Raw genomic sequence first — 27,910 nt, forward strand, 5'->3', positions numbered from 1 at the left:
TCCCTCAAGCCTTTCCTCATAAGACCTTCCCACCATATCAGGCAAGATCGTGGTAAACCTCCTCTGCACCCTTTCCAATGCCTCCACATCCTTCTTATAATGCGGCGACCAGAACTGTACGCAATACTCCAAGTGCGGCCACACCAGAGTTTTGTACTCTGTGGACAACCCAGTGGGCTATCTATAGTTACAAGCTGATTACAATTAGGCTGCATATGAAATAGAAGAAAATTACAGCACAGAAACAGGCCCTTCGGCCCTCCAAGTCTGCACTGATCATGCTGCCTGACTGAAGTAAAACTCCCCACCCTTCTGGGGCCCATATCCCTCCATTCCCATTCTATTCATCTATTTGTCAAGATGCCCCTTAAAAGTCACTATCATAACTGTTTCACTACCTCCCCTGGCATCCAGGCATCCACCACTGTCTGTGTAAAAAGCTTGTCTCGTACATCTCCTTCAAACCTTGCCCCTTGCACCTTAAACCAATGTCCCCCAGCAATTGACTCTCCTATTGTAGGAAAATGCTTCTGACTATCCGCTGTCCACGGTCCTCATAATCTTGTAGACTTCTATCAGGTCGCCCCTCAACCTCCAACATTCCAGTAAGAATAAACCAAGTTTCTCCAAACTCTCCTCATATCTAATGCCCTCCATACCAGGCAACATCCTGGTAAATCTTTTCTGTACCCTCTCCAAAGCCTCCACATCCTTCTGGTAGTGTGGCAACCAGAATTGAACACTATATTCCAAGTGTGGCCTAACTAAGATTCTATAAAGCTGCAACATGACTTGCCAATTTTTAAACTCAATGTCCTGACCGATGAAGGCAAGCATGCCATATGCCTTCTTGACTACCTTCTCCATCTGCATTGCCACTTTCAGTGACTTGTGTACCTGTACATTCAGTCCTCTCTGCCTATCATACTCTTAAGGGTTCTGCCATTTACTGTACATTTCCTATCTGTATTCGACCTTCCAAAATGCATTACCTCACATTTGTCCAGATTAAACTCCATCTGCCATCTCTCTGCCCAAGTCTCCAATTGATCTATATCCTGCTGTATCCTCTGATGGTCCTCATTGCTATCTGCAAGTCCACCAACCTTTGTGTTGTCTGCAAACTTACTAATCAAACCAGTTTCTCCAAACATTTTCCTCCAAATCATTTATATGTACGACAAACACAAAGGTCCCAGCACTGATCCCTGAAGAACGTAATTTGTCATAGTCCTCCATTCAAAAATGCGCTCTTCCACTGCTACCCTCTGTTTTCTATGACCGAGCCAGTTCTTTATCCACCTTACTAGCTCACCTCTAATCCCATGCGGCTTCACCACCTGCACCAATTTGCCATCTTTTTAATTGATCGTTTAGTTGTAATAAACTTTAATACATTGAGAGTTCTCACTTTAAACTTAATTTTTCTATTTCTTACCTGTTACCAAGAAGTCTCAAACATTTCCGAATGAGGAAATGACAGGAAGTATTACAAAATGCAAAATGTGATGAGGAAAATTAAATTAGACTAGGTCTGATGCCACACCTACTATCTATTCTCCAGCAGATTTGTAATTTGATGTTATTTTATTTGATGGGGGGGTGAGGAAACGCATAGCTAAAATATACAATTCTATCAGTGAAAAGTAAGAGAGATTGGCAATAGAAAGTTTCATTTCATATTATGCTGTATTTTCCCAAATCAGCAAATTAGGTAATCTATTCATATAAACTGCAGTTTTAAAAAAATATATTTGCTAATTACTGTCATTATTATAACATTATTCTCCCATGATTTGCAACTTCTATGACACAAGTACAATTTATCAAATTGCATCTAGGCAAGGCTTGACACTACCAACTTTCTTTTCCTAAAGTTCTATCTGTACCATTTTCTCAAATCAAATTCCTTGTTGCAGTTATATGACACAAGGTAATTTCAGATAAGGTTAAAATGGACAAGATGATCCCAAAGTTTAATTTGAAGCTAAACTTAAAGTGTATCTTTCACTCAATATTAGCAAAAACTGATCATTTATTTGATTGTTGTTTGGGGGACCTCAGTAAGTATACCAGCGTTTACTTAAATAACACTCAACAAATAATTCATTGACATGAAGCCCGATAGCTCATATACAGTACAAATGATTTATTTTGTGTGATGGAAGATTTTCTGATACCAATTCTAAATTTGTTTCTCACCTGCATCTTTCACTTGCAATTTAATCTGAAATAATTTTCCAGATTTACCTTTTATAATGCTACAAAAAAGAAAATCTCTCAGGAGACTTTCTTTCAAGGCTGAACAGCCCAATTTTTTTTCATAACCTGCAAGATTAGGATTATCTGTACGGCAATTCCCTGCACTGTTTCTCTTGTGTCTTGACGACCAGAACGGAACATTACTCAAGGTGTGCTCTGGCTAGACCGTTGTCAGTCTGATAATTTAGTTTAACTTGTAATCCTCATTCATGTTATAAATTAAATAATGTCATTTAACAGTCAAGAAAGATAAGTGCTAAATTATATCCATTAACATTAAATGCTGTAATATGTTTAGATTTGGTAAGTCAGTCACATACTCATTTTCTAAGGCAAACTAAACCATGTAAACAAATTGGATGATCAACATTTCAGTAAAAGGGAAATGAATGACTTAAGCAGTCCATTTTTAAAAGAATACTTACAAATTAATTTAAACAATAGATATAACATAACGTTCCCTTTGAAAGGTTGCCCTTTTGACACTTTATGAACAGAAGTCATTCAAAGTCAAGTTTCTGTTTGCTGCAGTGAGATTCATCATCTTGTCCCACTAAACTTCTTGCCACAAAAATCAGTGTTTTTATAAACTCTCATGAATTCTCAACTGTCCACAAAGTAACCTGCTGGGGAAGAGTTTGCCCTCAAAATAGTTCTGCGTTCACTTTGATTTTTATCAAATGGTGAACAAGATATATTTTTTAATTTGTGCCATCTTTTTTGACAATGATCAGATTCAGATCTTTCAATAGTTGGAGTGTCCATCCTGGAGAGATTTCGTTCTTGTTCCTCAACACTTCGGGCCAACATGTAGCTAACCTTCCGCTGATGTGCCAGAGCTTCCTCTTTATCATTTAACTGTCATTGAAAGAAATAAACAGATTTAGACTCTTAATCAATTATTAAAACCTTAATAAGTGACTAAATATCTGATGAATACTTCAAGCTGGTCAAATAATCACTTAGAGCAACACATTTCATAAGACAATGATGAACAAGACAGATCATTAAGCCCGCCCCAGTTTATCCATCTTGAAAGACCCTAAAGTTGATTATCTAAAACCAGGATTTTCCTTTCCATTTATAGCATCCAGGAGTCCATTTTATGTGTTAGTTGTATCTCTCTCATCGGAGTTAAGCTGAGAATTTAAGCCTTCCTAGGGAGCCTCAGCACAATATAGGCTGACACTTCAATGTAAGACCAAAGGGCACAAGTTTTGTAGCCCTTTTCCATCAGAGAGATCTTTTAGACTCGGATCATCCACGAGTATTCTTTGTCTTCCTTGTGACTTAATGACCAGACGTTGGCAGAATGCTTGAAGTGTAATTAGGCTAAAACATTGTCTAGTGTGATGACTCACGCTACCTTGTATTCTACAGCTTTAAATATATAGTGCTATACTTTAGGAAGGATGCAAGGGTCCATGAGACAGCGCAAAGGAGATTTATCAGAATCGTTCCAGGGATGAGGAAATTACAAGGTTAGATTGGAGAGGGTTCACTCGACTGATAAGGAAGTTCACTTGACTGAGATCTATGATGAGAGGAGTTATCTTACAAGGAAAGGTTGGAGAGGCTGGGCCTGTACCCATTGAGTTTAGATGATCAAGACGTGATCATATTAAAACATACAAAGATCCTGAGGGAAATGCTCTGAATTTGAATGACCGTTCTGAGTTGAAGTATTGGCTCTATTCTCCCTCCACAGATGCTATCAGACCTGCTGAGATTTTCCAGCATTTTGTTTTGTTTCAGATTCCAATATCCATACTATTTTGCTTTTATCTCAAGATCTTGAGGGGACTTGACTGGATGGATGCTGAATGGGAGAGACTAGAAGTAAAGGACACAATTTAAAAATAATGAATCTCCCATTTAAAGTAGATGAGAAGAAATTTTTCTCTGAGGATCATGAAACTTTGGAACCCTTTTCCCCAGAGCAGTAGAGGAAGATTCTAAGAATGTCTTTTAATGCAGAGGTAGGTAGACTTCTGACTAATAAAGAAGTCAAAATTATTGGGGGTAGGCAGAATGTGGAATTGAAGTCATAATCTGATCAGCCATGATCTTACTGAATGGCAGAGCAGACCAATGGCCTGCAGCTAATTTTATGTTTGTATGTAGGTGGGGTTGTTTTCCTTGGAGTAAAGGAAATCAAGGGGAGATTGTTAAAGGTGTACAAGATTATGAAATATCCAGACAAGATAGATAATGGTAACAATTTTTTCCTGTCTAATAGTACAAGGACTAGAGACATGGATTTAAGGTTTTGGGCAAGAGATGCAAGAAGATGTTAGGTAGAACTTTTTTTAATGCAGCTAGTGGTAATGTTCTGGAATTCATTGTGTATGTGGGTGGTGGAACCAGACATGATCAATGATTTCAAAAGGAAACTGGACGGACACAAAGGAAATAAACTTACAGAACTATAGGGATAGAGTAGAGAAATGAGACTGACTGAATTGCACCATAACGGGCCAGCAGACACTGGATGGGCTGAATAACCTATGTGCAGCAAATGACTTGGATTTAATTCATTTTTGTCACATGTATTGAGATACAGTGAAAAATGGTTTCTTGCATGCTATATAGACAAAACAATGTTCACAGGGGAGACGGAAAGAATAGGGTGCAGAATCTAGGCTGAAGAGAAAGATCAACTTAATATATGATAGATTATTAAAAAATCTGATGACAGCAAGGAAGAAGCTGATCTTGAATCAGTTGATAAGTGCTCTCAGGCTTTTGAATTTTTTCCTGATGAAAGACAGTATGTCTGGGGTGCGTGTGGTCATTAATTATGTTGACTGCTTTTTCAAGGTAGCATGAAGCACAGACGGAGTCAATGGATGAGAGGCTGGTTTGCATGATGGACTGGGCTACATTCATGATCCTTTGTAGTTTCTTGCGGTCTTGGTCAGAGCTGCAGCCATACCAAGCTGTGATACATCCAAAAAGGATGCTTTCTATGGTGGATATGTAAACATTTGAGAGTTGCAGTGGGCATGCCAAATTTCTTTAGCTTTCTGAAAAAGTAGAGGCGTTGGTGGGCTTTCTTAACTACCGTATCAGCATACAGAGACCAGAACAGGTTGTAATTGATTGGAAATCTAGAAACTTGAAGTCCTTGACCATTTCTAGTTCATCATTGTTGATGTAGACAGGGGTATGTCCTCCATTATGTTTCCTGAAGTTGATAACTAGCTCCCTCATTTTGTTGACATTGAGGAAGAGCTTGCCGTCATCACAACAGTTTACCAGATTCTCTATCTCTTTACTACGTCTCGTCATTGTTTGAGATCTGACCCACTACGGTAGTGTCATCAGCAAACTTGAAAATGGAGCTGGACTGGAATTTGGCCAAGGAGTCATAAGCATATAAGGAATATAGTGACATGAGTGATTTTGCTGAATACTGCTTTGCATTGACTGGACATTGATTTCAAATCTACTAACACTCCTGGATTTTTTCATCCTAAGGATAAGATCCTGGCATGGATAGAGGATTGTTGACTGGCAGAAGGCAGAGACTGGGGATAAAGAGGTCTTTTTCAGGATGACAGCTGGTGACTAGAGGTGTGTCTCAGGGATCAATGCTGGGACCACAACTTTTCACAATATAGGTTAACGATTTGGAAGAAGGAACTGAAGGTACTGTTATTAACTTTGCAGATGATACAAAGGTATGTAGAGGGACAGGTAATATTGAGGAAGCAGAGGGGTTGCAGAAGGACTTGGACAGGTTAGGAGAGTGGGCAGAGAAGAGGCAGATGGAATACAATGTGGAAAAGTGTGAGGTTATGCACTTTGGAGGAGGAATGGAAGCATATTTTCTAAATGGGAAAATGCTTAGGAAATCAGAAACATCAAGGGACTTGGGAGTCCTTGTTCAGGATTCTCTTAAGGTTAACGGGCAGGATCAGTCAGCAGTTAGGAAGGCAAATTCAATGTTAGCATTCATGTCAAGGGGGTTAGAATACAAGAACAGGGATGTACTTCTGAGGCTGTATATAGCTCCTGTCAGACCCCATTTGAAGTATTCAGTTTTGGGCCCCATATCCAAGAAAGGATGTGCTGGCCTTGGAAAGGATCAGAGAAGGTTCGCAAAAATGACCCTTAGAATTAAGAGCTTGTCATATGAGGAATGGTTGAGGACTCTGGGTCTGTATTCATTGGAGATTAGAAGGATTGGGGGGCAGGGGGGGAATCTTATTGAAACTTACAGGATAGTGTGAGGCCTGGATAGAGTGTACGTGGAGAGAATTTTTCCACTACTGGCAAAAACTAGAACCAGAGGACACAACCTCAGGCTAAAGGGAAGGTCCTTTAAAACAGAAATGAAGAGAAATTTCTTCTGCCAGAGAGTGGTGAATCTGTGGAACTCTTTGCTGCAGAAGGCTGTGGAGGCCAAGTCATTGAGTGTCTTTAATAAATAGGTTCTTGATTAATAAGGGGATCAGGGGCTATGGGGAAAAGGCAGATGAATGGGGATGAGAAAAATATCAGCCATGACTGAACAGCAGAGCAGACTCGATGGGCCGAGTGGCCTAATTATGCTCCTATATAATATGGCCTTTGTTACATTAACCACATTCTCATTGGATGTACTTTTTAAATAGCATCTGCCATTTTTCTGACCACTTTATTGCTGTTCAGATGATTTCAGAGTAGCAATGAGCTTCATGTTATTGTGCAATGTCATAATAAATTACCAAAGCCAAGGAAAGATTTCATTGCAACCAAGTCCCCACTTCTAAACAAAACATATAAAAGGACCATGACAAAAAAATTTGCTTTACACCAACTTTCCACATGCTACAAATCAGCTAATTCTAATAACAGTTTTTAATTAAGAAAAATAACCTGGATTTTCTAATAGCATTTTTTAAAAATAATACTGTTCCATCTTGTTTTGAGAGTGAAAAGTCTGACAACACCAGGTTTTAGTCCAACCTATTTATTTGATAATATACTCACAAGCTTTCGGGGTTAGCCCCTTCGTCAGGTGAACCTGACGAAGGGGCTAACCCCAAAAGCTTGTGAGTATATTATCAAATAAATAGGTTGGACTAAAACCTGGTGTTGTCAGACTTTTCACTCTGTTTACGCCAGTCCAACGCCAGCATACCCACATCATGACTACCATCTTGTTTTGCCAGGGAAAGGTGACTATAATTCTGAAACAATAGTTTCAACAATTACTTAATTCTTAGGAAAGAGCACTGAAGAAAGAAAACAGCACCTGATATTTTGTACTGCTTTCTTTTTACTTGCACCATCTGTGTAGACTATTTTAGTAATAATCATATATTCCTTTTAAATATTGTTTGAACAGAATATACCATTTCACAAGCACTAATTGGGCACATGAAAGTTTGATCCAAGATTCTACTGAATCCACCCTCCCCACAAACTTAGGCATTATGTGGTAATATATTAAAAGCATCACCAACCAAGTCTATAAGTATCTTTAGCACTTCCTGCGGATCCTCTAGGAACTCCAGTTTCTTGTCGTCTATTGAAGAATTGATCAGGCCCTTCAACTTTTGTCCAAGTGTTGCATGCATCACTTTTGTTTTGTTAACAGGATCTGAAATGATGTGCAAAATAAAGAAAATTATTACACATTCAACAAAGATCAGGAATTCATGTCAAATCAGTATAGTATTGGGAACACACTGATCTATGCAGTGGTGGGCAACCTGCACGTGGCACTTCTTGGTTCTGAATGTGGCCCATGAGACATTTTGACTGTTGCCCACCCACAAAATTCCACGTTCCGCTCATTTCCGTCCGCATGGATATTTTTCCCCTACCAGAATGACTGAAGTGATGCTCTTGTAAAGCAAGGGAAAGCGACGTGAGGTGAACACTGATTTCACACAACATTGACTGAGATAGCCTATATGCTCCCTCTATGTCCAAAGTGTAAATATTTAGTTTGTTTATACCATTTGAAGTTGATGCTAGTTCTATTAATACATAATGATTAAGCATTTTCTATAAATTACAAAATATGCGGCATGTACTAAACATATTTAATCTTATTCATGGGGTCATGGTTAGTGAACAAGCCTAATTTCAATCTTGCACCTCACTGAGATGAATGAGAGCCACTCATGCGGCCCACTCACCAGCATAGGTTGCCCATCACTGATCTAGTGGACTGATCAACAAGTTCAGTTTAAACCTATTTATGACTGAACTCTTCAAATGCATTTATATATAACGTGACTCAGTTAACATATAAAATTAACAGGTCATACGCCAAAATTTTACCTTCTTTTGTTCGTTTCCAAACAAGTCCTTTCTTGGTATCTTTTCTATGCAGTTTTTCTGCTTCAGTAATTCGGAGAGCTTGATCATTTGTCCTTTTTAATTGGTGTTCAAAAGCAATTCTAAATGCATCAACCATTACGTATGCCTCTTCCTCCCGCTTTCTCTGAAGATCAAACTAATGATTCAAGATTACACACAGAAAACAATAACTTAATTGATAAGTTCTGAAATTACACTTGTGTCTTGTTACAGAAGTCATGACAAGAAAACAATAAGAACAGTAGGTGTTTAGAAATAGTATTTGCTTTGCAACTTTCCTACAAGCAAGGTAAGCAGAAAACCTTGGATGTAAATCACACACAAACCTCAAGGTAGCACTTTGAAGCATCACATTGAGCCTGAGTTTCCAGATCATTAATTTGATAGGCATTCTGCATTCAAGTTGTGGAACTACGCTGGCCAGTTTCAAACATATCTGTCACCTTGCAGGTAGGACATCCAAGTGCAATGCCATGAAGCAGATTAACTGATCATACATACTTAATGAGCTAACATACAAGGGGCATTGAAAAGGGGCACGGGGGAGGCGATGGCCCAATGGTATTATCATTGGACTATTAATCCAGAAACTCAGCTAATGTTCTGGGGACCTGGGATCAAATCCCACCAAGCAGATGGTGGAATTTGAATTCAATAAGAAAAAGAAACACACTCAAGATGCTGAGCAACAGATTGAAACTTTTGTTCTGTCACAAATTCACCTCTTAGCTTTATCCTGGACATTGCTTAGAGACAGAAGGAAGCTTTACTGTTGATTGTGTGTAATGAATTATGAACAATTAAGTAAGAACATTTGGATACAAATGTTATAAGTGATACACTGAGTTGGGTCTTTGTAGTCATTGAACAAAGATAAGAAAGACAAATAGCTCCTTCTCAACAGTTTCCAAAGACTCAGTCTAAAGTTGATATTCTAGATTAATACCTGGCCCATCATGCTTCTAACAGGTTTATGAAACAGCTGTCCATTTAGTCCCACTCCCCTGCTCTTTCTCCATAGTGTAGAATATCTTTTTTTTCAAGATTTAATAAATTCCGTTTTAAAAGTTATTACTGGACTTCCACTGCCCTTTACAAGTCATGTATTGCACATGGTAACATCTCACTGCAGCGATTTTTCCTTACGCCATCTTTGATTCCTTAATTTGGAGTCCTCTGCCACTAAAAACAATTTTATTTACTCCGCTCAATCTTCTCCACTAAGAGGAGGAAACCTAGTTTCTGTAATTACTCTGCACAACAAAGACTTTCATCATTGATATCATTCTAATAAATTTCCTCCAAAGCCTCTCAAGCTCTGGTATCAGACTTCTAAAAAAATGACAGATGGTCCTGGTAAACTCTGATTTATATTTGTGATCTGCTCTTAAGCTATGCACAGTCATAATAATTACTTAAAGGCACACATCATCATATCCTAGTCGGGTCATTGTTCTATTAGGATCATTATTACTTATCTGCACAAAGCGTTGTAATTCTTTCAGCTGGCCTTGTGACAGCCATTAAGGTCATCCCTTCTGTCATTCATTTATTGATGAATTCATCATATAATGATGATAGAGAAGTTTGAAAGACATGCTTTGGGAGGTTCTCAGTATTGGAATCAAAGTACACATACAAGAGAAAATCCGAGACTCACATTCCTATAATTTCAAGATTCTTCAGTCAGCAAGTCAAAGATTTTCAACAGTTAAAGAGAAATTCAAATTCCTCTAACCTTTATGACATTATAAGATCTTGGGTAAAGACATACTGTTTCACATTTTTCATAAAAACTAAATCTAGTTTTTGTGATTTATTTATTATTATGGATTATTTTCCTTAGAGCAAGGAATATTTAGATGAGACATGACACAGAGATTCAAAATCATGAATGGATTGGTAGTGTTTAAGTTAAAGTTTATTTATTAGTCACAAGTAAGGCTTACATCGCAATGAAGTTACTGTGAAATTCCCCTATACATAAGGATAAACTATTTTGAGAGGCACAGGTCTAGCAACCAGGTGATTGGCAAAAGAACCAGAAGTGACATTGATCTGGAATGAATTGCCTGAAGAGGTGATGGAAGCAGATTCAATATGAACTTTCAGAACAGAATTGGATCATTACTTGAACAGAAAATATTTATAGAGTTTGGGGTGAAGATCAGAATTGAGATTAATTCGAAAGTTTCAAAAAGGAGCTCGCAAAGTATAATAGGCTAAATAGCCTCCTGATCTTCTATCTCTGCTGTATCATACTATGATGTACTGCAAAGTTTCAATGTATGCAATAAATGCACTGCACTGACCCAAATACAAATATCATCAATGTGGATAGAAATTATCAAAGAAGCAGATCTAAGGTGACTGGGTAGCAGTCATTTCATTAACATTATCACTTCTCATTTTAGGCACAGAAATTTTAGGAATTCAGCACAAATGCCATTATATCTGTCATCAGTACAGTCCAGCTGCTACTTCCTCTCAAACACGTTTGGCCTTCTATCTGTGCTGCACACTTTGCCAGCTAACACAACATTTATGAAGATGATCATTATCTCTTCTACAGTCCATTGATCATACGTCAACTCAGTATGATCAACAAAGGCCATTCAGTCTGTGCTGGCTGCACCAGCTCTCCATTTGAACAATTAACTTAGTGCCATTCTCCAGCCTTCTCCCCACAATCCTGCAAAATCTTCCTTTACAGGTAACAATCTAATTCCGTTTTGAATGCCCCGGTCGAACATGCCTCCACCACACTAATGCAGTACATTCCAGATGTTAACTGCTTGCTGCATGAAAATGTTTTTTCTCATGTCACTATTGTTTCTTATGTCAATTACTTTAAATCTGTGCCCTTTGTTCTTGATCCTTCCAACAATGGGAAGTTTCTCCCCATCTACTCAATCCAGATGTCTCTCAATGTTGAGCACCCCTGTCAAATATCGTCTCAACCGTCTATTCTCCAAGGACAACAGTCCCAACTTCCCCAATCTATTCTCATAAACGAAGTTCCTAAACCTTGAAACCATTCTCATTAATCTTTTCTGCACTCTCTCCTCTGCCTTCAAATCTTTCCCGAAGTGCAGCACCCAAAACTGAGTGCAATACTGCAACTGAGGCTGGAGTTCAACATAACCTCTTTCCTATTGTACTCCATGACCCTGCTAATAAAGCTTAGGATACTGTATGCTTTATTAACCACTTTCTCAACCTGTCCTGCCACCTTCAATAACTTATGCACACAAACACCCAGATCCCTGTGCTACTGCTCCCCCTTTAGAGTTGTATCCTTTACTTTATGTTGTCTCTCCCTGTTCTATCAAGAGGAATCATTTCACCACACTGAACTTCATCTGCCACTTGTACAGCCATTCCACCAACTTAACCATATCCTTTTGAAGTTCTTCACTATCCTCTTCACAGTTCAATAATACTGTCTCCAAACCGTAAGGTGATTTTTAAAAGTACTGTAATCATCATTCTAGCAAAATCCTCATGCCTTTTTAACCTCTTAAATTGGAATAAAAGGCTCAGTAAAATACTGAAGCCACATGATTTATTAACTGAACAGAGTTGTCCTAGCTCTTCCGTGTGTTCATTAGATACATGATTTACCAACCTTATACCAAATGAGAATATTAAGAGAATGAAATTCCTCAGAATTTGTGCCATTGTAACAATGTCAAAGATTTAGCAGAAATCCTATTTGTGCCCTTATTTGAAGTTTCAGCTTAAACTTTCTACGTTACAGTAGGGCAACAGTAAAAACACCAAGAAAATTCACTTAAGACAGATAATTTTTTGTTTCAAGTGGACCTTAGGCCTACATTAAGCTCTACAATAATGTTAAACCGTTCTGTTTTTTTTTTAAGGGCTCATACAGTCCAACATGTAAAGATAACTGCATTAAGAATCTCAAGCATCACAGTGGTAGAATAAACTCGTTTTAACTGATCAACAACTGATAGATTTATAATATCAAACTATTTTTTAACCTAATAACAAATTTCAAAAGTAATGAACCTCTTCCTCCAGCTGCAGCAGTTGTTTGCGGGTGGCAGCAGCCATTCTGGCACACGCACAGGGCTCTGCTCCGTTACCATTACAGTGACATGCTCCAAGCACTCCCAGCTGAAGGAAAACAACAGAAATCTGGATTATAATGGAGAGGTACAGTCAATTAAATACAATAATCAAATGTTTATCTAAAAATTCCAACTAACTTAGAAGTACAGTTCATAAGCTTCACTGATCTAGTGCAAGGCTCCAAATTGCAGAAGGTGAGCAGCTTGTTTAGTGACACAGAATCATTCCCCACATAGCTTGTAACAGAATTCATGCCAAAACAGAAGGAGCCACATTAGTATTGATCGATAGGGCAAGCCGCAGCTAGTAAAATAATTCTTGGAGCATCAATTCGACTCAGTTGGTTGCGTTCTCACCTGAGTCAAAAGGTTATGGGTTTAAGTCTCACTGCAGAATTTCAGCACGTAACTTAGGCTGACACTGTGGCGTGATGCATTGTAATAGGTGCTATTTTTCAGATGAAAGATTAAATCAAGGCTTCGTCTATCTTCCTGGACAGACACAAAAGATTCCATGGTACTAAGTGGAGGATAGGAGATGTTCCTGAAGTGAAAATTTGACAGGCTTACAGTGTTCGGTTTCTTTCCTCTTCTCCCGGCCTTTACCTCCCTCCCTTCTATTCCGTCTTCACCACGATTATCAGCTTGAGTGACCTGCCACACAATGTAGTCTGAAATCTCTGCCAATGTTGTACCCCTTTTGATCACTGTTTCAAGTGAATAATTTAGTCTTGACACTCGTTTCTGCATAGCATTCCCAAAAGTATGAATGCACCATCACACAACCACTGTTAAGAAAATAAATCTTTTTTTTCAATTTCATATGCACTGATCAACCTGGATAATTTTATAAATTAAATGTAGAATAAAAACAGAGGTCATACACAGGAAGTAAAGGGGTTTGCTGGGATTTTTACCTCCAACGTTGTAACCTCAGTGAAGTGTTTCTTGTTTACCGGCAACGTTCTTTGGAATGTGTGCTTATCTTTTGCATCTAGCATGGCCAGTAGTTCTGAACATTGTTGATTCAAAACTAAGAAAATAAATATAATGAGATATATGAAACAAATAGATGTGTTTAGTTAAAGGGTTGCAGTAAACATTTTAAAGCAACAAAAAGATGCCACAAAATCAACTTTCAATGTTTCCAAATCTGGTCACTTTGACATTGTTTTGAACAAGACTCAAATAACTTATAAAACATTTTGGTTATAAACCAAATATTTTAATGCATGCACAAATATTATGTTTGGATTTTGCAAGGAGTTACGCCAGTGGACTGGCTGACTGACCAGAAAGCTGACTTGTAATTATAAAGCTACTGTTTTCCATTTCTCGTAGTAAAAGTAGAAAAGTCAGAAGTTGGTATTCCAATTGCTAAATCTAATTGGGACAAAAAGCCATTGATTGGTTAAAGCAGAGGGTAAAATTACATCAGAATATTCTTCTGTTGAAATTCAAATCCAAACCTTCAGACAGACAAGTATGTTGGTGATGCAATTTAGCGTGTGCCAGTGCAAGACTTCTTTGTGAAGTGAGGCTATCATATCAGGGAAAAGGCATATTTAGGAAAGGGTAGACAGCTGATGGAATTTAAATTCAATTAATAAAAAAACGTCAGGTAAGTAGAGTTGAGGCCACAATCAAATCAGCCATGAATCATGGAGCAGGCTTGAAGGGTCAAATGTCCTGGCACTGACAGCCCTAGGCTAGAAACAAGAAAGATGATAATTCCATGTAATCAAAGAGTGTGCCAAAACTCAAGAATGTCATTACATGAATAATCATTTAGAAAATCTAACAGAAGTCATGGTCCATAAAGGAGTCACCACCTTGAAAGATAGAGTGTATAGGAGCATATAAATGGGAATAAGAAACTTTAAAAATATCAATACTACAGGACATGAAAGGTGGCAAATCTGATCTTTAGTCTGCTAGGTGAGTCAACTCACCCAAAAAGCTTGCTGCAATTGAGCTCAAGGCCGGGTTTAGGGAGGGAAAAACTGGCACAGGAACTCCAATTTGCTTTCCAATGTGTATTATGGGTATCTGGTGAGAATGCAAGCAAGAATCTGACTCTGACTGTAACATGAACACAGTCTGCCAAGACTCACCATCAAGGATTAAAAATGAGTAATGATCATAAGAACATAATAACATAAGAAACAGGAGCAGTAGGCCTTCTAGCTCCTCAAGCCTGCCCCGCCATTCAATAAGATCACGGCTGATCTGATTCCACTTATCAGCCTGCTCCCCATAACCCTTAATTCCCTTATTGATCAGAAATCTATCTACCTGTAACTCAAACACATTTAACGAGGCAGCCTCCACTGCTTCAATGGGCAGAGAATTCCAAAGATTCACTACCCTTTGAGAGAAGAAGTTCCTCCTCAACTCTGTTCTAAATTGGCTCCCCCTTATTTTGAGGCTGGGCCCTCTCGTTCTTGTTTCCTTTCTAAGTGGAAACGATCTCTCTGCTTCTACCCTGTCTAGCCCCTTCATTATCTTATATGTCTCTATAAGATCTCCCCTCAGCCTTCTAAACTCCAATGAGTACAGGCCCAGTCTACTCAATCTCTCCTCAAAAGCTAACCCCCTCATCTCCGGTATCAACCTGGTGAACCTTCTATGTACTCCCTCCAAAGTCAATATATCCTTTCGCAAATAAGTGGACCAAAATTGCACACAGTACTCTAGTTGCAGCCTCACCAGTACCTTGTACAATTGCAGCAAGATCTCCCTGCTTTTATATTCTATCCCCCTCGCGATAAAGGCCAACATTCCATTTGCTTTCTTGATCACCTGCTGCACCTGCAGACTGAGTTTTTGCGATTCATGCACAAGGATCCCCAGGTCCCTCTGCACAGTAGCATGTTGTAATTTTTCACCATTTAAATAACAGTCCATTTTATTATTATTCCTTCCAAAGTGGATAACTTCACACTTGCCAACATTATACTCCATCTGCCAGATCCTCACCCATTTGAGTGAGAGAAAAATACAATGGGTCCAAAAACGTTCCGGGGCAATTCATCATTGGATCAGCAATTAGTAGCTGGACCATCCAAACAACAAAAGTATGCGGGTTAATCAGTTGTTTATTAGCCTCAGCTGAATTGTGGTAGGATAACTACAATTGGTCTTGGTGATACAAGGTTAAATTGCAACCCTTGCTTGAAGCCTGTTGGTTTGAATATTGGAGGGTATAGGAACAGTCTTTGCTGTAATACACCCTTCAGTCAAATAGTCTGCCAGCATTCAACATCAAGACTCTCATATGATGAATGACCAAGGTACCCTCAGATTTTTAACATTTTCACCACTGGAACTGGCATCTGAATCTATCCCAGACTGATGCAATGGAGAGCTCCTTCACCTTGTCACAATACAATAAAGTACTGTACTCACCAGCATTTTCTGATTTGAGATCCCGAATCTCAGCATCTTTTGCCTCCAAAGTTTTTGTAAGTTCAGCATTTTCGACATACATCCTGTGAAGGAAAGGAAAATTGAAGATTTCCTTGTTCGTATGCAAGCACTTAAGGAAATAGAATTTCAAATAAAGACCTTTCAACAATCATGAATAGTTATTTGACAAATAGAAAAGTTAGTTCAACAAAAATTTAACTAGTGGCATGATATTGCAGTATCCACAAACATGACTCAACCAATGAAGTGTTGATTGATCTTTAATCTGTGGGGGAACAGGGGGCTGTACAGAACTATGGAAGATAACTGCAGCTAATTTGAGTATTCCCATTGAATATTACAGAGGGGACAAGAACGGCAAGAAATTAAGTGGAAAAGCCTTGAAAATTCAAATCAGAAAGGTTCAAAGTGATTGGGATTAGTAATTAACAAGAGACAAAGAAAAGTCTATTTGCCCAAGTCATAGGCCTTCCTCCTGTGAACACAAGAATTCGACTCAAAAACTGCCCATCACCATGATCACTGAGATCATTATACACTTGACATATCAACATAGATGTTTGATTTTTCTGACATCACAAACATATGCATACTGTTACTTTGCAGGAAAAGATAATGTGATGTACAGTAAATATATGCAAGATACCACTGGACAAGTGAAATTTGCAAGAGACTTTCTAACCACAGCAAATGCCCTAATGAATCAGAATTTATGCCAGAAGTTAATCAGTCAGCTGAATGAAAATTACATAAGCCTTGAGCGATTCTATCCCCGTCACCCCACACTGAGTATGAATTCATTCTGCAAGGGAGCAACAAGAACTTACATAGGAATGAGAAACCAAATGGGGAAACATACAAAAGGAAGAAAAACAAATAAATCAGGTGGGATTCGAGTGAACACAAGGACTGACAGGTCATAGCAGTCAAAAATTCAAGATCAAAACAAGTTGTCTTTAATATATCCCTCCCCTCTCCCCACCACCATCATACCATCCTTCACCCGTGACCTATTAAGGGAAATTTAAATTAACTGGCTTGATTACAGAATCTTCATGTTCGTCAAAGGAAGGTTTTATCATCTCAAAACATGGAGTTATCATGACAAATTGTTGCATTCTTAGTCTACTAACCGATCACATCTTGTAATCCAGAACTGTTCTAAATTCTTAAATTTATCCTGTTTCAAGTCATTTTCCCACTGTAATACATTTATCTCCTGTAAAAAGAGCAACAAACTGTTAAATATTTATTTACCAATGTCAAAGTAACATTGCACAAGGTTTTCTGAATCTCTGCATCCTCTTTCAATAATCCTGAGGGCAGCAGTTATGGACACATTGGAGGCACATAAGCATTGATAAGACATTGGAGAAAGATTAGGATTTTTTGAAAAATTCAGATTTCATAGCCAAAGCACAGTGAAAACTCTTCTGGCTAAGATCAGCTACCTTTGTTTAAGGAATTAATACTTGGATTTGTAGGGCTGGGTCAACTACAAGAGGGCACAGGTTTAAGATGAGAGGAAAGTTTTCACCCAGAGGGTGGTGGGTGCCTGGGACACAGTGCCACTGGAGGTGGTGGAAGCAGGTGCATTAGCAACATTCAAGGGGCATCTTCATAAGACACATGAACAATACCCTCAGGTTTTGAAAAACATGGATGCCTTAGTTATGACTTTTGTTAGGGATCAGACCAGAAAATCCAAGCAACATTATGAAGTTAACTAAGATTTAAATTTTTCTTTTGATTTTGGCATTCGGGTGAGCATAAGGTGTTTTGCTCCAAGTGTAATTCAACTGGCCCACAAAGAAGCTTTTATGAAAACAAACTTTATTTAAGAACACAGATGAAATATAACAAAACAAATTAATATAATCTTTACCAATTAAAATACTTAAATTTGACAAAGTAGAATTCTTAATAGCTATCCATCTCTATTGTTCTAATTTAGCAGTATCTCCACAAACATAAATCTCTTCTTAAGAAGCAGTTAGCACCAAAAGTAGATGTCATCAGCAAACTCAAAAATCGACACCACCATAGTGGGTCGGATCCCAAACAACGATGAGATAGAGTACAGGAATGAGAGAGAATCCGATGAACTGGTGCGGCGACAATAATCTCTCCCAACAAAACGAAGGAGATAGTCATCGACTTCAGGAAGCGTAGTGGAGGACATGCCCCTGCCTACGTCAATGGGTGTGAAGTAGAAATGGCTTCAAGTTTTTAGGTGTCCAATTCACCAACAATTTGTCCTGGTCCTCTTATGCCGACACTATAGTTAAGAAAGCCCATTAACACTTCTACTGTCTCAGAAGACGAAGGAAACTTGGCGGGTCTGCTATAACTCTCACCAATTTTTTTTACAGATGCCCCGTAGAAAGCATTCTTTCTGGTTGTATCACACCCCCGTTATGACTGCCTACACCCTAGCTATAACTGTAACATTACATTCTGCACTCTCTTGTTTCCCTCTCTATGAATGGTATGCTTTGTCTATATAGTACACAAGAAACAATGTTGTCATTAGATTTCCAGCCTTTTAGTACCTGTGAACTACAATCCAGACAGTTTTCTGACTCTCATACAGCAGAATCTCAGAGCAAGATCCACTGCCAAACAGCAGAATCTCATAGAAAGATACTTATTTCCTAGTAGATTCCAGTCTTCAACTTCTGAGAGGAAAAGAGAGGCAGTGTTCTTTAACAACTCCAAGCAGCATCTGATTTGAATATTCTGTGTAAGCCTAGCTTTATCCAGTTGCATGATTTGTTCCCTGTCAATCATCCTAATCAAGTTCCGATCTGCAATCCCCCAGGGGAATCACTAAAATCAGTAGAACTGCATTAGTTCAGATTAAAACAAATATTCTAACAATTAGGGGCGATTATGCTGCTGCAATATCCATAGAGGATTTTGATTGTAGACCCAACAGCACTGGTTAGAACAAACCATAAAAGAAACAATCCTGCACAAGATAAATGACTTAAATACATTTCTTAAAAATATTGTCACACTTTTCAGAATTCCACAAATTCTAGGACAGTCGCTATGGATTAGAAAAGTAGCAGATATCATTTCAGAAAGGAAAACAAGTGACTTCCAGCCAATTAGTCTCACATCAGAAGTAGGAAGATTGCTGGAATCTATTGTTAAATGGTAGCAGTGCGCTTAGAAAATCACTATGATTGAACAAAGTCAACCCGATTTTACGAAAATTACGCTTAACAAATCTGTTGGAGTTTTTTTTGAGGATATACCTAATATGATAGTCAAAAGGGAAACCAGTGAATGGAGTATATTGGATTTTCAGAAGGCATTCAATAAGGTGCCACAAAAGGCTGATGGGGTTAATGTAACATTTGGCCAATAGACTGAAGTTTGGTTAAAGGACATAAATGAAGAACAGAAATAAAAAGGTCATTTTGGATTGACAATTTGCAACTAGTAGAGTGCTGCAAAGATCAGCCTGGGCCTTAAATATTTATATTAATGACATGGAAAGAACAAAGAACAATACAGCACGGGGACAGGCTCTTTGGCGATTGTCAGTTTTTATTCTGCTGTTCACCTCCCGTTCATGTTACGTCCCCCTAAAGTCTATTTCTGTCCTCTTCACCATTCATAGTATGTCATCTGTAAACTTAAAATTGCTCCCTTTTTAACACAATCCAAAACATAAAGAGCAGTGATATGAGTACTGACCAGTGTGACCACTAAACACTTCCTTCCAGTCTGAGAAATACCCATTCAATACAATATTTAATCTGCACTTTTCATTCCTTTTAGCCAATTTTGTATCATGTAGCCACTCTCTTTTTGATTCAAAAGGCTTCAAGTCTATCATGTGGTGCTGCATCATATGTCTTTTTAAAATCCATATATAAATCAGCTCTACTATCCTCATCAACGCATTCCATTAAATCAAAGAATTTATTAATCAACTGAGATTTGCCTTTTAAAAAACCTGTACTTTCATTTACTAACTAATTTTACAAAATTCCAATTAATTTTGTCTTGGATTATTGTCTCTAAATGTTTCCATACCACTGAGATTAGGCTGACAGTTGCCAGATTTTTCCCACTCCCCTTTCTTAAAATAGGGATATAACAATTATTATCTGCTAGTCATCTGGCTATACTCCCATATCCAAGGACGACTGGAAGATTATGACCAGAGATTCCACAATTTCCACCCATATTTCCCTCAGCAAGCTAGATTTCATCTGGTGTGGACTGGGTGACTTTACGAACCATGCATTATTTTTGGTATCTTTGCTTTATTTTTATTCGGTCCAATTTCTCCAATACCTTTGTTTTTTATTGTGACATTGGCAACATCTTTTTCTTTTGCAAAGACAAATGCAATGTACTCATTTAGTACATCAGCCACGCCCTTGGCCTCCACAAAATTCTCTCCTTTTTGGTTAATTAATTGATTCTTTTCCTTGACTTTCCTTTTACTAAAGAGTATATTACACAAGGATAACATGCCACGGTTGTTCTGATGATGCTCTCCCAGATATCAAATCACAACAAAAGCAAAAAGTCCTGTGTAACTGAGAAAAGGAGGAAGATTCCACACAATTATCCAATGGAACAAAATATAAATGAAACTGAAACACGGTTTAAAGATAACATTCGGACCATCCTGATGGTCATAAGTCAACAATACAAACATCATCCTGCAAGATAATTGGAGAAAAGGTACACCAATCAAGACAGATTCATTAAAAGAGTAACGCATGTTGTGCACAAACTTATTAATGCAAAAAATTACAATTTGGAAAAGAATAGTTATAAACTTGATTTGAAAAAGGTAGAATCTCCAAACATATTTTATTTGTAATATAAATTATTTAATTTTAAACGATTTGTCCTTAGCTGGACTTCTTAAAGAAACATACTTTAAATTGAAATGAAAATGTTTCTACCATAACTAAGAAGAATTGGAAAATAAATAAACATTTGCACTTATCTACATGCGATTTACCTTCTCTAAAATCTTATTTCGTTCTCCTGTTTTTTGAAGTAATGTCTTTGTATGTGTAGTAGCTTTATCAAGCACAGCCTGTTAAATATAGAGTGACACAATCGTAAGTACTTTGGAACATATACAGGACATAATTCATTTTCCATATTTAGAAGAAAAGCACTTTGAAGAAAGCTGACAAATGAATAGTAGAAAACTTCAAATACTCTTACAGTATGGGCAAAAGAAATTTGTCCCTTTACTTGGATAAGTTTTAAGTAATTTGGTTCACTCAAAATAGTATTGGCCAGGTACGGCTCTGGCACATTAGGAAATTCTCTCAGTTTTCTGTGTTGCCAATGCTGATGTTCTTTGTCACAAGGGCAAAAACCTTTGTTTAAAAACCACTCTCAGAACGTGGGCATCACAGGCAAGGCCAGCATTTTATTACCCATCTTAACAAGCCATTTTTTTGAACCACTGAATGCAGTTTAGTAATAGAATGCTTGCTATACCATTTGACTAAGCAGTTAAGACTCAATCATGTTGGCTATGGGTCTAGAATCACATAGACCAGTCCAGTTAATAATAATAACAAATTGCATCCCCTAAACAGATTGAATTTTTACAAAAATCCAGTTATTTTGTGGTCACTATTACTGATATTAGCTTTTAATTACAAATGTATTTAGTTATTTGAATTCAAATTCCCCAGCTGCTGGTGGAATTTGAATGAACCTCAAAATCATTTGTCCAGGTGCATGGGATTACCAGCCCAATAACATAAATGCAATGTGACCACTATGGTCATTTTTTTTCCCCTGAATCTTAAATTACTTGCTCCATTACATTCACATCCTTTTATTCTTTTACGCATTTTCATGGCCTCATTCATATAATCTTTCTACATCATAGTTATTGCTTCCTTTCAGTTTTTCCAAAGCAAAAATCCAGTTCATTTTATACATTAACTCCTGACGGAGCAGTATAAATTGTCAGCTATTTTGAGAGGATAAGAAAACATGGTTGGCACCCTGCAAGAAATTTACAACTGTTGCTGGGTCAAAATCCTGGAATTCCCTATCAGCACGGTGGTGTACCTATATCTCAGGGACTGCAGCAGCTCAAGAACACAGCTCACCACCACCTTCTGAAGGGTAATGGAATACAAAAATAAGTAAGACTTGCCAAAACTTTACAGCACTAGTTTAACCACACCTGGAATATTCTGAACAGTTTTGGTCTCCTTACTAAAGGAAAGACATACGAGCATTGGAGGCAGGCCTGAGAAGGTTCACAAGGTTGATCCTAGGAATTTTTTATGAGGGGAAGTTGAGTCTGTACTCGTTGGAGTTTAAATGGGAGGTGACATTATTGAGATATCTAGGATTTGCAGGGAGCTTGACAAGGTAGATGCAGAGAGGCTGTTTCCCTTGTGGGAGAGTCGAGGGCCAGAGAGTACGGGAATCTCAGCGTACGGGAATATCTATTTAAGACAGAGATGAGGAGGAATTTCTTCTTTCAGAGGATAGTGGATCTATGGAATTCTTTACAGCAGAGGCTGTGGAGGCTAGGTAGTTAGATATGTTCAAAGATGAGATAGACATTTTTAATTAGTAAAGGAATCATGGGTTATGGGATATGGTGGAAGTGTAGTTGAGTATTATCATTTCAGACCCGTCATGATCTCAAATGGCAGAGCAGACTTGATGGGCCAAACAGCCTACTTCTGCTCCAATGTCTGATGGTGAGATTTAGTAGTCACATCTGGATGGATGGAACTTCAATCCTGGATCACCCTTCCTAACAGAACTCTATATGTACCTTCCCATATGGACTGCAGCTGTTCAAGGCAGCAGATCACCACCAGCTTCTCAAGGGCAATTAGGAATGGTCAATAAAAATGCTGACCTGGTAGGTGGCACCCATGTCCCAGGAAAGAACAAAAAAACTGACTGAAGTCCAACAAACTTGCTTCATTATTGCCCTTTAATATTCATTCTCCAAAAACCTGAAAAATATGGTCACTGTCTCTTGTCTACAGGATGCACAACCAACCTTACTTGAATAGCACACATTTCTCTGCCACTGAGAAGGGGGAAGAAATGTCATGGAGAAATCACCTCCAAGTCATGCACCGTATATAGTAATTTCTTTGTTGTTTAGTTAATATATGATTCATGGTCAGGAATTCAATTTCCTGTGCAAAGCAGTCAATAGTAGCTAAGGATAGTCACCAACGAAGCATCTATAATGGGCTTCAAAACAATAGCTATTCAATGGAACTGTCTTCCTAATTGCACTCTGGGTGCCACCACACCACATGAACTGCACACCAAGGCAGCAGCTCACCACCACCTTCTCACATGCAATTAGGGATGGCAATTAATGCTGGCCTTGCCAGCGATACCACATTCTGCAAAAGAATAAAAATTATAGAAATCTTAAACTTTTATTTTTCTATTCATAAATCTAGGAATCATATTTACTTTAACAGTTTCTAACAAAATCTAGCAACCAAACTATTTGTTTGAATGAAAGCTAAACTTTCACTAATGCTGAGTTATTAGTACGAATGTGGTAGGACTATAGTCACATCAGGTTTCCTCTTCCACTGCATGAGGCCCAGCTATTCAATGGCATTAAAACATCGGAGTCCAGTGTTTGTGATAAGTAACATGGACATGCAACTCACCATGCTCTGCAGTATTTTTAATGCTTCATATTTTCCCTCAAGTTGTTGTTGTGTTACTTCAAGCTCAGATCGTAGAAATTCTGCTTCCTGCACAATATAAAACGTAGAAATTAAACACAGTTACAGTTCTTGAAATAAGCAATAAAAATTGCATGAAAAATCAGTACCAAGAGTTGGAATGGTGCTTCATTAACTCTTCTTAGAATGTTCCATATTAATCAGTGCCATTTTTTTTATATGAGATATGGCCATCACTGGCGAGGCCAGCATTCTTACTACCCATTTATTGCCTAATTGCGTTTAAGAGTAAGGTGAGTGAGTGCTTTCTTGAACTGCTGCAGTCCATGCAGTTTAGGTACACCCACAGTGCTGTTAGGGAGGCAGTTCCAGGAATTTGATCCAGCAACAGTGAAGGAACGACAATTCCAAGTAAGGATGGTGTGAAGTTTGTCGGGGAACTCGCAGGCAGCAATGTTCCATGCATCCATTGCTCTGGCCTCCTCAGTGGTAGAGGCTGCAGGTTTGGGAGGTGCTGCTTTGAAACCATGGTAAATCTCTGCAGTGCATCTTGTAGATGGTGCACACTGCTGTCACTTTACATTAGTAGTGTAGTGAGTGAATATTAAAAGTGGTGGATGGCTGCCAATCAAGAAGGCTGCTTTGTCCTGGAAGGTGTCAAGCTTCTTCAGTGTTGTTGGAGCTGCACACACCCAAGCAAATGGAGATATTCCATCACACTATTGACCTGTGTCTTGTAGATGGTGGACAGGCTTTGTAGAGCTAGGTGGTGAGTTACTCATTGCAGAATTCCAAGCCTTTGACTTGGTCTTGTAGCCACTGTATTTATCTGGCTAGTCCAGCTCAGTTTCTGCTCAATGGTGACCCCCGGGATCTTGATAGTGCGGGATTCAGAGATGGTAATGCCATTGAAAGTGAGAGGGAGATGGTTGGATTCTATCTTGTTGGAGAAGGTCATTGCCTGTCACTTGTGTGGCGCAAATGACACTCAACACTTATCAGCCAACACCTTAATTTATCCAGGTTTTGCTCCACAGTCTGATTCAGAACTTGAGGGGTCTTGAAATGGTGCTGAACATTGTGCAACCATTAAAAAAAAAATCCCCACTTCTGACTTTATGATGGAGTAAAGGTCATTGATATAGCACCTAAACATGATTGGGTCTAGGACACTACGCTGAGAACTCCTGCAGTATATTCTGGAACTGAGGTGGTTGACCTCCAATAACCACATCTGTGCTCGGTACGACTCCAACGGTTTTCCCCCCACCAATTCCCATGAATTCTACTTTTGCTATGGTTCCTTGATGCTATACTTGGTCAAATGCTGCCTTGATGTCTATGGCAGTTACTCTCACCTCACCGCTTGAGTTCAGCTCTTCTGTCCATTTTTGGATTAAGACTGTAATGAGATCAGGAGCTGAGTGGTCCTGCAAAACCCGAACAAGGCATCAGTGAGCAGGAGGTAACTGATGAAGTGCTGCTTGATCACATTGCCAAATACCCCTTTCATCACTTTGCTGATGATCAGGAGTACAATGATGGGGTGTTAATTGGCTGGGTTAGAATTGTCCTACTCTTTGTTAACAGGACGTAGCAATTTTCCACATTCCCGGATAGATACCGGGTGCTTTCTGGGCACTGCAGGGGCTGGGGTGTGTTGTAGAACCTTAAGACATTAAATCAAAACGTGATTGTAAGTTTCCTTCCGACTTTGGTTTTTGTTCGGGCTGTCCCGCCTTCCTTTTTGGGGGGGCTGCTCCTTCTAATTTGTCCCGAAGTTAATTTGAGTTTGTTTACTTGTTGGGTATGCAAGAGAGCTACCAGTGTTGAAGGTGAATTGTAACAGCTTGACTAAGGGTGCCGTTAGCTCTGGAGCACTCGTCCTCACTGTTATTGCTGGAATGTTGTCAGGGCCCATAGCTTTTGCAGCATCCCATTCTTTCAACCATTTCTTGATATCACATGAAGTGAATCAAATTGGCTGAAGACTTATATCTATGATGCTGGGGACCTCTGAAGGACGTTGAGATAAATCATCCACTTGGCACTTCTGGCTGAAGATTATTGCAAATACTTCAGCCTTACCTTTTGCACTGAGGTGCTCCCCATCATTGAGGATGGAGATATTATGAAGCCTCCTTTTCCAGTGAATTGTTTAATTGTCTAATTGTCCTCCACCATAATAATTGAAGAAAATTTTATGCACCAATATTCACATTACAATAGAATATGCATTATATTATGATAGGATAGACATGTGAACTTATACTTTCAGAGAAATACAGAATCATTACTTTTGTGCAATGACTTTCATCAAAGTAACTTCATAACACACGATACATGTCACTGGAAAAAGTGTCATCTTTTCCAAATTTGACAGTTATAAAGCATTAACATGGTTTTCTCATGTGTTAAACCAAGAAATGAAAACTGTGTGAAGTAAATTGAGGGGGGTCATCTTCACCTCATTATGTGCTTAATTAAAAATACTCAGCTGGCCTCAGGGAAACTTTACAATTTAGATCAAGTTTTCATGAACTCAAGAAATCTCTAAGCAAGCACTTCACACACACACAGTTGATTTTTCCCTTCTTTTTATATTTTGTTTAAGTTGAGCAAAAAAAAGGAGCAAGTTACTTTTTTTTTTAAACTTGTTCAAAACATCCAATTTTTGGAAGCATTAGTTTCACGTAGTCTCTCATTGTCATTTTTTTTTACAAGTTTACCTTCATGCTTAATTTGCTACTTCTTGCGAGAGCCCAATGTTTTTTTTAAATGAAGAATTAATTTCAAAATACACAGTCAGTCAGTCATTCTTAACTAAACTACATTACCTCCACAGCTTCCTGAAGCCGGCATTTTAGCTCTTCATTTGACATTTCAACTTGTGAGCCTGCAGGAATAACATATGTTTTATAAATTTAACACATCGCAGTATTCAAAGTAAACAAACTTCAACTTCAGCTAAATATGCAATATTGACCTATTGTATGTCACTTTGCACCATCTAAAAACTGATGATTTAGGGATTTCTTTAATTTCTATTTCTAGATCTGCACAAATTGGCTGTTGCATTTCCTACATTAAAACATTCAGTCTGGAACTTTCTCAGATTATGAAAGATGCAATATGAATACAAGGTTGTTAATCCTTTTATTGTTTGTCAGGTGATTTCTCAAATCCATCAATAAAAGGAACAGTTGGTTTCACATGTTTCAATTGGTCTTTTGCAGTTCAACTATAAAGGACAATTCTCAAGAAATGTTTGTAAATTAGTTTGTATTGGAAAATAATTAAAGGAACACCTATCTTGAGAACAGATTCAATCATTGTACACACCACGCATAGCTAATTTGCACCTAATGTCCCAAGGCTCTCTACAGAAGCATTATAAAACAAGTTACGAAACTGAGTCAAAAAAGGAGATATTAGATCAGAGAGGTAGGTTTTTAAGGAGCACCTTGAGAGGAAAACTAGGTGGAGCTGTAAGGATCTTCTAGAGCTTTAAGGCAAAGGAACTGAAGGCAGAGTTATCAAAGGTCAGAATTCAAGGAATGCAGAGACAGGGAGGGGTGAGGCCATGGAGGGATTTGAAAACAAGGACTTTTAAAATCAAAGTGTTGCTTGACCAGGAGTCAATGTATGTCAGTGAAGGCAGAGGTGACAGTAAATGGGATTTGGTGCGAGTTAACATATGGGTGGAGTTTTAGATTACTTCAAGTTTATGGAGGTTAGAATTTGCAAAACTGACCAGATTTGCTTTGTCAAGTCTAGAGCTAATAAAGGCATGAACGAGGGCTTCAGCAACAGTCCATTGAGACAGAATGAAAGTGGGCAATGTTATAGAGGCAGAGTGATGGTGTGATATGAGACCAGAAGCCCATTTCAGGGTCAAATATGACACCCATGTTGTAAACAGGCCAATTTAATCTCAACAATTGACAGGAAAAAGGATGAGGAAGTGGCTAAGGAAGAAAATTTGATGCTGGGACCAAAAAAACAATGCTTTCAATCTTCCCAACACTTACGTGGAGGAAACGTCTGCTCATGCAGTATTAGATACCAGATAAGCGGCCCGATAACTTAAAAGCAGTGGAGGAGTCAAGAGAGGTGGCG

At 38.4% G+C, this 27,910-nt stretch overlaps 1 protein-coding gene across 5 annotated transcripts in view; it reads right to left on the bottom strand.

Moving 5' to 3' along the window:
- Window positions 1-415: 415 nt before the first annotated feature.
- ccdc125 (coiled-coil domain containing 125) overlaps window positions 416-27,910 on the bottom strand; it is a 35,283-nt gene continuing 7,788 nt past the window's right edge. For all 5 annotated transcript variants that reach the window (XM_080189217.1, XM_080189215.1, XM_080189214.1 and 2 more), the window contains exons 3-12: window positions 26,629-26,687; window positions 23,774-23,860; window positions 21,100-21,177; window positions 17,237-17,322; window positions 16,083-16,165; window positions 13,592-13,707; window positions 12,613-12,720; window positions 8,542-8,716; window positions 7,716-7,852; window positions 416-3,120 (exon numbers count right to left, since the gene is read on the bottom strand). In XM_080189217.1, the coding sequence (XP_080045343.1) occupies window positions 2,866-3,120; window positions 7,716-7,852; window positions 8,542-8,716; window positions 12,613-12,720; window positions 13,592-13,707; window positions 16,083-16,165; window positions 17,237-17,322; window positions 21,100-21,177; window positions 23,774-23,860; window positions 26,629-26,687 (1,184 nt within the window). In that variant the 3' untranslated portion in view covers window positions 416-2,865. The remainder of the gene's footprint in view (window positions 3,121-7,715; window positions 7,853-8,541; window positions 8,717-12,612; window positions 12,721-13,591; window positions 13,708-16,082; window positions 16,166-17,236; window positions 17,323-21,099; window positions 21,178-23,773; window positions 23,861-26,628; window positions 26,688-27,910) is intronic.

The sequence above is a fragment of the Carcharhinus amblyrhynchos genome, chromosome 5 (genome assembly GCF_965287045.1).
Source record: "Carcharhinus amblyrhynchos chromosome 5, sCarAmb.v2.hapA, whole genome shotgun sequence".
Classification (NCBI taxonomy): Eukaryota; Metazoa; Chordata; class Chondrichthyes; order Carcharhiniformes; family Carcharhinidae; genus Carcharhinus; species Carcharhinus amblyrhynchos.